Source organism: Pantherophis guttatus, chromosome 6, assembly GCF_059756535.1.
Source record: "Pantherophis guttatus breed Tessera chromosome 6, ASM5975653v1, whole genome shotgun sequence".
Classification (NCBI taxonomy): domain Eukaryota; kingdom Metazoa; phylum Chordata; class Lepidosauria; order Squamata; family Colubridae; genus Pantherophis; species Pantherophis guttatus.
Window position 1 is genome coordinate 1328817 of NC_142068.1, and position 12645 is coordinate 1341461.

At 47.6% G+C, this 12645-nt stretch overlaps 1 protein-coding gene across 5 annotated transcripts in view; it reads right to left on the minus strand.

The window, feature by feature from the left end:
* The window catches only part of IL1RAP (interleukin 1 receptor accessory protein), an 87116-nt gene that overhangs the window by 15043 nt on the left and 59428 nt on the right, over positions 1-12645 (minus strand). For all 5 annotated transcript variants that reach the window (XM_034424539.3, XM_034424541.3, XM_087872380.1 and 2 more), the window contains 5 exons: positions 7285-7356; positions 6762-6891; positions 4800-4948; positions 2746-2895; positions 1980-2123 (listed from right to left, as the gene is read on the minus strand). In XM_034424539.3, the coding sequence (XP_034280430.2) occupies positions 1980-2123; positions 2746-2895; positions 4800-4948; positions 6762-6891; positions 7285-7356 (645 nt within the window). The remainder of the gene's footprint in view (positions 1-1979; positions 2124-2745; positions 2896-4799; positions 4949-6761; positions 6892-7284; positions 7357-12645) is intronic.

Here is a 12645-nt window from a genome sequence, read left to right on the forward strand (position 1 = left end):
TCAACTCTTTCCAATGACTTTAGGAGAATCCCCAGGGAGGTCAAAAAAGTCAAGATGGCAGCCCTTTTACCCACGTTTAAAAGGGTTGAGGCTTCAATTATGCAGTTGGCATTCTGATTTTTTGGGGGGGGATCCCCTCCTATATGGACTCATTTAAAAGTGGTCAACCCTGCATAACATGCTAAAACAGAGGTCTTCAAACGTGGCAGCTTTAAGACTTGTGGACTTCAACTCCCAGAATTCTCCAGCCAGCATAGCTCTGGTCCTCTGGTCTAGGGTCTCCTGCTGGAGTAGGGGGTTGGACTAGAAGACCTCCAAGGTCCCTTCCAAGTCATTGATTTTGTATTCTGAAGGTTTTTTGATTATGTACTATCAAGTCAATGTTGACTTTTAGCAGCCACAAGGATAGATCTTCTCCAGGGTGAAAAGTTCTAGGTTCTTAACCTGGTTCTCCTCTCAGTTCCTGAGAGAAAGACTTCGAAAGGAACTGGGTCTTTGCACTGACTGATGGATCAATTCATTATGTGCCATCAAATCGAAGTCAACTGGAGAATTCTGGGAGTTGAAGTCCACAAGTCTTAAAAGCTGCCAAGTTTGAAGACCTCTGTGCTAAAATATAATGAATATTGGCAGAAATGTTAAAATATTGCCAGGAGAACTCCTGTCCAGATGTGCTTGGTGCTGCTAACTCTGGTACGATTCAGTCCAACTGTTGGTCTCTGCTGCTGGGAACCATGGGAGTCAGTGTCCCAATGGACTTCCGCTTGAGGAAGCTTTTCTAGAATTCCCAAATCTACCCTGCGCTCTTAATCTAGGTTGTTAGGTTTAGACACAGAGCTGGGGAAGCATCACTTAAAGTTTGGTAGTTCTGAATTTAGTGCACCCCCGGAACTCCTCTGAGCACAGAGCTGTAGGGAACAACACCCCAACTCAGGAAATCTGTACATCTGGAGTCTGGACCCAAATGGGTTTCCTGTTTCCTTCAGTCACACCGTTCGCCTGCAGCATAAACTGGAAAAAGTATGTTGGACAATTAAAGCAAAGTCCACAATGAAGTTGCTATACTTTAAGTCAGTGTTTCTCGACCTCAGGAACTTTAAGTTGGGAGAACTCCAACACCCATAATTCCCCAGCCAGCATGTGTGAAACCCAGAATCCCCAAGCCCAACATGCGTGGACTTCAACACCCCGAATTCCCCGGCACCAATGCACTCCTTTTGATGCGTATCCCCATTGTGTCCTGCATACTCTCTTTTAATCCCTTCCTCTGCAATCTCTCTGCTCTAGACGATAGGAGGGGGGAAAATACAAGCATAGCTGACTGGGGAATTCGGGGAGTTGAAGTCCTCCCGTCTTAAAGTTCCTGCGGTTGAATAACAGTACTTTAAGCCAAATGTGGGCAACTTTTGGCATCTGTGGCTGACAAGGAATAATTTAGGAGACAAAAGAAGAATTGGCAGTAGTGCAGAATAAACATCAGCGAAGCTTCCCATTTTTCCTTAGGCACCAGGTCAAACTCCCTTTCTTTCAAAACTGCTGTGCCTTTTTTAGGGTTTAGGGCTCAGTCTCCTCGTTTCCTTATCCCCCCAAAATCAGAGCTACAGTTTGCACTGAATTCCCCCACCCTCCTTTTCCGTTTGGCCTAAGCTATCTTTGCAAAAAACCCTCGTGTCCTCAGCTCTCCTGCCAGGGAGGGGAGGGGGGAGGGAGGAAGCCCGAGTGATCAAAAGCCCCTCTGTTGGGGAAAGAGCCACAGCTGCCATCTAAAAAAAAAATAAAAATATCCTTTCACTCCAACTGAATTTCCTTGCAGAGCCAACAATTCCCTTCCTGGAAGGGGTTGCACTGGGCTTCTTCTCTGGCCCCATCAGCCACAGCTGTGCATGCACATGGGGTGTGTGCAGAAGTCAGAGAGGAAGAGGGAGGCAGCCCAGCCTGACCCCCTCCAGAGAGTGGATGAGGGGTTTTGGGATACTCACTTCCCCCGGGGAGACTGTCTCGGTCGAAAATGCACAGCTTATAGCCGTATTCGTTCTCCAAAACGCCCCTGAGAGTCAGCAATACGAAGTCCTCTTCTTCCATATTCCTGGCGTAGGAGACGTAAATATCGTATTCCTTCCCGTCTGGTGGCCGCAGGGAGGGAGAGAGAGAGAGGGAGAAAAGCAGAAAGAGTTAGGGGCAACCGCTGTCTCTGGGGTCTTCCGACTTCGCTTGGCCGCTTATTAAGTCTGCATCCCTGGGTTGCAAATCAGGATTACAGAATAACTGAGTTGGAAGGGACCTCAGAGGTCTTCTAGTCTGACCCGTTGCTTAGAATATAGAATAACAGAGTTGGAAGGGACCTTGGAGGTCTTCTAGTCCAACCCCCGGCTCAATCAGGAGGGCCCTATGCCATCTCAGACCAGTGGCTGTCCAATCTCTTCTTAAAAAGCCTCCCAGTTTGTTTGTTTTTTAAACCATAGGACACTGCAAACGAGCGTGAGTTCAAGTCCCGCATTAGGCCTGAAAGGCGGCTGGGTGACATTTGGGCCAATCTCTGTCTCTCAGCCCAGCCCACCTCACAGGGTTGTTGTTGCAGGGAAAATAGGAGGAGGAGGAGGGAAGAGTATTAGACATCTGACTGAAGGGACAAGGGGACACGGCAGTGGGCCAAGCACAAGGCAGGAGGGGGAAAAGTCAAGAGCCCTGTTGAAGACCCAAGAGAGGAAGATGAAGGTCACAGGCCGGAGGCTGAGGCTCCCTTACCAAGGACGGTTTCGTCAGTCCCAAAGTGAGCACGGTAGAAGAGGACCATTTCCAGCCAGTAGAAGTGGTAAATGACCGTCAGCATGACCACCAGCAGCACGGTGGCCCCCAGACCACAGGCCAGCTCCACGGTGTATCTCAAAACTGGGGCTGAAGGGAAGAGGAAGAGGAGGAGGAGGAGGAGGAGGAAGGAGAGGAAAAGGAGGAAGAGGAAGAAGAGGTATGGAGGAGGAGGAGGAGGAAGGTGGAGGAGGAGGAGAAGGGGAAGGAGAAAGAAAAGGAGGAGAATATTATTATTATTATCATCATCTCTTTTATTCATTAAACATGAAACTCAGTCAACTGAACGTTTAAAAACGTGTCACAAATACGATTGACTGGTGCTAATGGTTGATATGGTTTCCTGCCAGCATCCTAGGATGTTGTTGTTATTTTCACAACGAAAGGGAAACGCACTGAGGATGGCCGTTTCTAGAAGATCAGAAGCACCCCAGATATACCCTGACTTTTCATACTTTCCCTGGAGGACGAACCTGCCCCCAAAGAGGAGATGAATGTTGGGGGGGGGGGTAGGGGGAAAGGACATCTAAACTTCTACTTAATTCCACCCAAAATCCCTCCTGGCGCACATCACCTGGGATCCATTCCCGGAGCTGGTTCAGAAGCTCATCACCTTGAAGGAACATCTGCAGGAACGTGTCTCCTGCTTCTGAAATTCCATAGGATCCGAGGTAAAACATCTAAACCAGGGGTCCCCAAACTTGGCAGCTTTAAGATTTGTGGACTTCAACTCCCAGAATTCCCCAGCCAGCAGGCTGGAGAATTCTGGGAATTGAAGTCCACAAGTCTTAAAGCTGCCTGTTGTGGTCCGTCAGTGGCCTGTGCAGCTAGTAGCTAATTCCGACAGCGAGGAGGCTGGTGTGGTGATTCGCCAGCAGCCTGTGCAGCTGGCACTTGAGTCGGACAATGAGGAGGCTGGAGAAGATGTGGGGCATTCAGCCGGGGCCTTCAGAACCTCCAGAAGCTCCCATAAGTGAAGAGGAAGAAGAGGAGGAGTCTCTTCTCGATGCACGAGCGCGCAGAGGTGCGAAAAGGCAGGAGTGGCTCCTCAGGAGGAGGTCTCCTTGAGAGTAAGGCTTGGGGCTAATTGGCCACTCCCTTAGCCTATTTAAGGAGGAACGCCGACTGAAGCAATTTGCAGGAAACAACTTCGTTCATATTCCTTTGCGTCTTGATTCCAGAAACTGATCGGCTCTTGCTCCTTTCTTGTCAGTTTTCCTGCAAATTGCTTCTGGGCATTCTGCCAACCACAGTAAGATTATGGTTATCTGAAATTTATTTCTTTAAATTTGCGGACTTCTCTGAGCAGGGCACAAACCCTTTAAAAACCTAATTTTTTCCCCTTTTCCAATAATCGTCCTTATTGCAAATGTGGCCGTGGAACTCTTGATAGACATATGCAAAAAAAGTTCGGATGCAGGGACAAGATTCCCCAAATGGCACTAGCCAGGTGTGTTGGCTTCGGATCTCATAATTCATAGTCAACATAACATAGAAATTTAAGAGTGGTGCGGTGGCCTAGAGGTAGAGCTCTCGCCTCACAATCAGGAGGCTGTGAGTTCGATCCTAGGTAGAGGCTGATATTTCTCTCTCTGGGCACTCTGAGAATATTATCTGCTGAACAAACCTCCGCATTGGCGACGGGAAGGGCATCCGACCATTAAAACACTCGGCTAGCGCCATTAAGTTGCCCAGACTCCACCCCGCAAAGGATTATGGGATTGTTAAAAGAAGATGATAAAGTAGAAACGTAACAGATCTAAAGGCACTCAGCAAAGGCTGGACAAATAGGGGAGGGGGCTGCGTCCTGATCTGGCTTCCTGGGGCGTCTCCTCCCTCTGGGAAGGGCAGCCCACCTAGCAGTCTATTTTGGAAAATCACTGGAGGCTTTCAAAAACAGACTGTTTGATTGGGACGGTATAAGAAGCCTGCTTTGAGCAGGGGGATGGACTAGAAGACCTCCAAGTCCCTTCCAGCCCCTAGGGCTCCCTTACGTTTCATCTTCACAACCGCCTGGGTGTGCACAATGCCTCTGTTGTTTTGCGCGAAGCACGTGAAATTCCGTTTCAAATCCTTCTCCGTCACGCGGGGTGCAATCAGGGTCTTTTCGATCTTGGTCCCTCCAATTGATAATGGGGTCTCCCTAGAGAAGGTCCAGCAGAGAAAGAAAACGGAAGTAGAAAGAGGGCAGAGAAGAGCAAGTAAGAGGATTAAAAGCCTGGAGAACTAAAATATACAAAAAACGGTGGCAGGATTTGGGTCTGGCCAGTCTAGAGAAAAGGAGGATTAGGAGGGACATGACAGCAGCAGTCCAGTATTTGAGGGGCTGCCCCAAAGAAGAAGAGGGGATCAACTTATTCTCTAATGCACCTGAGGGCAGGACAAGAAACAACGGATGGAAATTAATCAAGGAGAGAAGCAACTTGAAATTAAGGAGAAATTTCTTGACAGTGGGAAAAATTAACCAGTGGAACAGCTTGCCACAAGAAGTTGTGAGTGCTCCAACACTGGAATTTTTTAAGAAGAGACTGGACAGCCATTTGTCTGAAATGGTCTAGGGTCTCCTGCCTGAGCAGGGGGGTGGACTAGAAGACCTCCAAGGTCCCTTCCAGCTCTATTCTGAATTTAAAATCATACATTTCATCCCAAAATGGGACATAGCCTTGTTTAATCCTTGCCTGGTGTCAAATGATTTGCAATTTGTTTTCATGCCTACTTTTCTTTCCCCTTCTTCTGGACTTACTGCCCTCTGCCATCAAATCCCAAACTTCTCATCATTCAACCCTATTAAAACTCTCCTAGGCTTTCTCAATCAGTAATCAATCAATCAATCAATCGTAACCTGTTGACAAGACCACACCTGGAATCCGGCATCCAGTTTTGGTCACCACTTTCCAAAAAAAGAAGTTGAGACTTTGGAAAAAGTGCAGAGAAGAACAACTAAGAGGTTTAAAGGCCTGGAGATTAAAACATATGAAGAAAGCAGTGGTGAAATCCAATTTTTTTTACTACCGGTTCTGTGGGTGTGGCTTTGTGGGCGTGGCAGGGGAAGGATACTGCAAAATCTCCATTCCCACCCCACTCTGGGGCCAGCCAGAGGTGGTATTTGCTGGTTCTCTGAACTACTCAAAATTTCCGCTACCGGTTCGCCAGAACCTGTCAGAACCTGCTGGATTTCACCCCTGGAAGAACGGTTGTAGGATTTAGGTTTGGCCAGTCTAGAGAAAGGAAGGACTAGGAGGGACATGATAGCAGTCCTCCAGTATTTGAGGGGCTGCCACAAGTGTGTGTTGGGGGGAGAGACTTTAGAAGCCTACGCTGGAAGGAAGGGGTCGTGTCTGCGATTCCTCCTGCCTCAACGGAGCAGGGAAGCATCCCACCACAGTGGAATCAAAGCAGACACACAAGCACCCCAAGAAATCAACCAATGCTCCAATTGGACCAATTCTCCAAAGCCCCTGAGGGCAGGAGAAGAAGCAACAGGTGGAAAACGATCAAGGACAGAAGCAACTTGGAACCAAGGAGGAATTTCCTGACGGTGAGAACAATTAACCAGTGGAACGGCTTGCCACAAAAAGTCACGGGAGGTTTTTTTAAGAAAAGACGGGACAGGACAGCTATTTGGGTGAAATGCTTTAGCGTTTCTGCTTGAGCTGGGAGTTGGACTAGAAGTTAAGGGTTAAGGTACCAGGCTAGAAAGCAGGAGATAGGGAGTTCTAGTCCCACTTTAGGCATAGAAGCCTTCTGGCTGACTTTTGACCAATCACCAGGTGACAGTGAGTTCTAGTCCTGCCTTAGGCATGAAAGCCAGCTGGGTGACCTTGGGCCAAGAGACCCATCCATCTCTCCAGTTTCAGCTCTACCTCCCCCCACCTACTCTCCACCACCTCACCCTCTCTGTCTAGAGAAACCATGACCTTCCCCGTTGAGTCCACCGGACAGCCCTGGTCTCTTACGTGGTGGACACGTTGAACTTGAAGTCGGCGACATCATCCGAGTGTTTTCCATCAATGGCCCACCAGACCTCCTGGGGAGAGTCCTTCAGGAACGTGAAGGTGACCTCGCAATGGAGAAAGAGTTGTTCGCCTGGCATGAGAAAGAACAGGAAGGTTATCTCTCGTAAGGTCCACCCAGAAGCAGAACCGTCTTCTGAAAGGGGTCCTCCGGGACCAGCCTGGCATCCCCAAGGAGGTTGGGATGACCCCATCCACCCTCCCCATCCAATTCCCAAGCCAGGCAACCCAAACGAAGGGAGTTTGCTGAACCATCAGCTTCAGAAGTTCCTGGAGATGAAGGTTGTGGGAGCTTCAGAAGTTGTAGGAGCTTCATCACTGGAAGCGTTCAAGAAGAAGACTGGACTGCCATCTGTCTGAAATGGTGTAGGGTCTCCCGCTTGGGAGGGGAACCCTAACCCTATTCTGAATTGAAACTGAATTGAATTAGGATCTGATGAACAGGTGTCCATGGCTGGACCATTACCTGGCTTGAGTTCATAGACAATCCGCTTTGTTGGTGAGATGATCACTGGAGGCGTTGATTTTTCTGGTGCTCCTACAAACAGAGTTAAAAAAAATAAAAGTCAGCGAAGAGGTAGGTGGAATTCATTTCTTTCTGTAGGCTTCATTATCTGTTTCCCAACCTTGGCAGCTTGAAGATGGGTAGGCTTCACCTCCCAGAATTTCCTGGCACTCATGCATTCCTTTTGATATGTATACTCATCTTGTGATCCCTTCCTCTGCAATCTCTCTGCTGTACGGGGTGGTTTTTCCCAGTATGTGCTTTGCATTCCTTCATTTCTGCTACCACCTCTTCTCCTTCTCCTTCTCCTTTTGGCTATTTCTTCTCTTTCATACCTCCAATCCTTTCTCTCTCTTCCCTGGACTGCATTGCCTCTCATCCCCAACATCTGTCTGGAAGTGCTTTGAACTCTGCACTTCTCCCTCTGCACCTCCTCGGTTTCCTTTGGGGGCTTCTATATTTTAATCTTTAGGACAGTGTGTCTCTCAAGCTTAGTGGCTTGAAGGTCGGTGGACTTCCACTCCCAGAATTCCCTGGCACAAATGCATTCCTTTTGGTGTAATTCCTATTGTGGCCTACTTACTCTCTTATCATCCCTTCCTCTGCAATCTCTAGAGGATAGGAGAAAAAAAAACGGGCATGGCCAACTGGGGAATTCTGGGAGTGGAAGTCCACCTATTTTCAAGCAGCCCAATCTTGAGGAACAATCCAGTGGTTGAACACATCTGGATACCGGATAGGTTATAATATGGGATACACATCTTTCCATATCTCTGTTCACTGTATTCTGGGGGCATCCATAGCTTCAGACCGAACCCCAGAAATTGTAGTCACAGATCAGAAACCCTACACCTCAACTCAACTGATTCACCTCTGGAAGGACCATGTCCAGCCACGTTCTCCTTCCTTGGCACCTTCTCAGCACCTTCTACACAACTGTAGTAAACTTCTACACAACACAAGTCCAAAGAGGATAAGAACTGTTCGAAACTCAAGAACCCCGAGGTTGCTCCAGGCTGTGCATCTTTGTTACTACGGGGAACCTACTTGTAGAAAAATCAAAGCAGGGTCCCAGCACCTCTGTGGAACGTCAGATTTCCTAAGGTTGAGAGTTGCCTGCCAGCTCTTTGATTGGCTGATTGGCACCCAAGGGGCAGAGAAGGGAGCGGATGGCCTTGAGGAAGAGCAGGGCGAACCGTTACCAAAGAGATGAGACGGGAAATGTAGATGAAGTCTGAGAACATGTGTGCAAATGTCTCAGACAAGACGCCTCTCTAATTCATGCGGTTATAAAAATAATTTTTTTAAAAAAAAAAATCCTTGTTTTGTAAGCATCCCTATAAAGGGGGCTGGATTTGCATATCCGGGCTGAGCTCTTTAAAGTGCTAAATATTTCTGCAGGGCAGCTTAGCAACCAGCCCTCGAAGGATGCAAAGTTGCCACGACACCCCCAGACGCCAGCAAATTTTTTTTACTGCCAGCTGAGAGGCTCCAGATGTGAAGGAGCTGCTAGAAGGCACCAGGTTGGGGAAGCAGGCTGGCAAGAGAGGCTGGCAAGGAAAGCTTAGCCCACATCGAACCGAATCAGGATTTGAAAGCAGAGGAAGCAACATTGAGGTTTTACCCGGTGCGTTTTGGGGGACTCACAATGGAATGTGTTCCTGCAAAAAAAAATGTAGGGGATCTACCACCCATCAGGATAACTGTCAACTTGCAAAGCTTTCAAGTTGCCATGAGCAGGAGGGAGGGAGAACTGATAGAGCTGATTGATTTCCCTAAGTGAAGTGCATTCCATACATTCTTCCTGACCGCAATCAGAAGGAGGGTGTTAGGTTTCACAGCCAGCCAAAGTGGTTAATTGGAGAATGTGATTTATGACATGGCCAGAGAGGAGGGGAGAGACAGGGTCATAGGGGAACGTAAATCTATGTGGGATCAGTCCTAACTGCATCCGAGCATTGCCGGAATGTTGCTCCTAATAAAAGACTATATTTCCTTTGAAGTTTGGATCATGGCTCATGAATTAATTAGGGCATCTTTCGGAAACTTGACAATAACAAGGCCCATGTTGCTGAGCCTGTCTGCTTTGCCCAGATGAGGCGAAAGTTTAATTTCTCTAGATGTGATGTCCAACACCCCCCCAATGGTCTGTAGAGATTCTCAGTCATCCAGGTAACGGTTGTCCCAAATGTGCTTTTTCTGGAGGCAACTGGACTTTCTGGTTTTTCTTTTGAAGAGGTTTCGCTTCTCCTCCCAGAAGCTTCTTCAGCTCTGACTGGATGGTGGGGAAGGGAAGGATTTATATTATTTGCAGACAGCTGGTCATTTGCATCCTTTCAGAGGGTCGTTGGAGGTTTTCTCTGTGTCCTCAGGATCACCTGAGTGGTGCAAATGGTTCCTGAGGTCTACAATTTTTTTCCTCTGGAAATCCATTCCTCCTCCCACACCATTCAAAGGGGGTTCATCCCAAATTGTATAGCTAAAAGGAGGACACAGATAAACCTCCAAGTGGCCTCAACGACCCTCTCAAAAGGATGCAAATGACCAGCTGTCTGCAAGGAGCATCAATCCTTCCATTCCCCACCATCCAGTCAGAGTTGAAGGAGCTTCTGGGAGGAGAAGCGAAATGTCTTCAAAAGAAAAAAACAAGAAAGTCCACTTGCCTCTTGGAAAAAGCACCTTTGGGACAACCTCTAATGTAGTGTTTCTCAACCTTGGTAGCTTGAAGATGGGTGGACTTCAATTCCCAGAATCCCCCAGCCAGCAATGGCATTTAGATCCCAAAAAGTTGTCATGTATGTACCCTAATGTTCAGCCAAAATGTTGGAGATGTGAATGTTTGGATGCTACGTATTATCATGTTTGGTGGACCTGTAGGAAAGTTAAGGCTTTTTGGATAAAAATTTGGTGGGTCATGCAGAATGTTTTGAAGAAAAAAATTCAATTTTCTCCACAACTGTTTTTATTGGGTATAGTTAAGGGTTTTACATTGGGTGAAACAAAATTGATATTGTATATGATAACAGCAGCAAGATTGTTGATAGGTAAATACTGGAAGAATGAAGCTTTGCCCACTATCGAGGAATGGACTTTGAAGATGGCAAGTTTTGCAGAGATGGCGAAGATCTCAGCATATTTAAAAGATTGTTCACAAGAGACTTATGAATGGGAATGGAAAAGGTGGATAGAATATGTTCAGAACAAATATCAAACTAGAAAGTATCAAATAGCTTTTATTTGAAAATAATGTATTGGAAATATTTTAATGTAATGAGGTAAAGAGAAAAATTATACAGGGGAGGGAGGGGTTCAAGTTTATACATAAGTGTTATATTAAGGGTTTTTTATGAGTATGAGTATATTATAGGGAAGTCTGGGGGGTGGGGAGGGTTAGGGAGGGTTAGGGAGGTTGGGAAGTCTGGGGGGGAGGCGGGGGGGAAAAAGGGGTGAAAATGTAATTGTAAAACTTTTGCAATAAAAAAAAAAAAGAAAGTCCACTTGCCTCTTGGAAAAAGCACCTTTGGGACAACCTCTAATGTAGTGTTTCTCAACCTTGGTAGCTTGAAGATGGGTGGACTTCAATTCCCAGAATCCCCCAGCCAGCAACGCTGGCTGGGGGATTCTGGGAGTTGAAGTCCACCCATCTTCAAGCTTCCAAGGTTGAGAAACACTGCTCTAATGCAATAATAAAGCCAGCATCTTTGCAAATCATTCCAGCAAATGATACCGATTAGAACACAGTACTTTGAACCTGCCAAGAAGGCAAGCAGGCAAACTCCACAGCCAGGAATACACAAGCGCTGTTTTCACACTTTTAGCAATATTGGGACATCGGTGATGGTTCAAGATCCTGGTTTATGGGTCACCAGTAAATCCCAGTTTCCCCACCCGCTTCAGCCCATAAAAGGCAAAGAGTTTTCTTCTCCCAGTTCTTAAAGCGCCAGCTGAGAAGGCAGGAGGTCATGAGTTCTAGTCCTGCCTTAAGCACGAAGAGCAGAATAACAAGAGTTGGAAGGGACCTTGGAGGTCTTCTAGTCCAACCTGCTGCCCCAAATTATGGATGTTGGAGGCCTTCTAATCCAACCCAAAAGCGGGTTAAGAATAAGCAAATTCTTGTGCCAGAAGAGACATTTAAAGCTGCCCAGAATCACATGATAGGGGGGGGATGGGTGGCATGAAAAAATAATAAATGAATAAAAATTAAAGGAGAAAGACCAAGAACCTGCCTCCAGAAGTTGTGGAAGGTTTTTAAGAAGAGATTGGACAGCCATTTGTCTGAAATGGTATAGGGTCTGCTGCTTGAGCAGGGGGTTGGACTAGAAGACCTCTAAGGCCCCTTCCAAAACTGTTATTCTGTTATTTGCTTCTGACGGTCAGGTTGTGGGAACCCCGGCCTCTCACTCTCAGGCTGGAGAGAAGCTGAGGCTGACCTGGAGCAAGGTTGAGCCTTAGGCAGTGGCCCCTGACCCTCACCTTACCCCCTTGCCTTTCCCCTGGATCAGGTGTCTCCAACTTTGGCCTCTTGAAGATGGGTGGAGTTCAGCTCCCAGAATTCATTTCATTTCATTTTCATTTATTGGATTTGTATACCGCCCTACTCCCGAAGGACTCAGGGCGGTGAACAGCCACAGAATAAAACACATAAATACAAAATTTAAAGGCAAAATAAAACCGAATTAAACAATTTGGCCGAAGACAGATTTAAAACACCCCACTAATTAAAAACAAATTAAAATTTGCATTTTAAAAAGGGAAAAAAGGGAAAAAAATTAGGCCAGGCCCGCCTGATGGAATAAACAGGTCTTGAGAGCGCGGTGGAAGGCGCGCAGATCCGGGATCCTCCGTATCTCTGGGGGGAGCTCGTTCCAGATCGTAGGCGCCCCCACAGAGAAGGCTCTCCCCCTGGGGGCCGCCAGCCGACATTGTTTGGCCGACGGCACCTGGAGGAGCCCCTCTCTATGAGAGCATACCGGCCGGTGGGAGGCTGCTTGTGGTAGTAGGCGGTCCCGTAAATAACCAGGTCCTAAGCCATGGAGCGCTCTAAAGGTGGTGACCAAAACCTTGAAGTGCACCCAGAAGACCACCGGGAGCCAGTGCAGCTCGCGCAGGAGAGGTGTTACATGGGAGCTCAATGTCGCTCCCATAACCACCCGCGCGGCCGCACTCTGCGCCAGCTGGAGCCTCCAGGTGCTCCTCAAGGGGAGCCCCATGTAGAGAGCGTTACAGTAGTCCAGGCGGGAGGTGACGAGGGCATGAGTGACCGTGCGTAAAGAGTCCCGATCCAGAAAGGGACGCAACTGGCGAATCAGGCAAACCTGATGA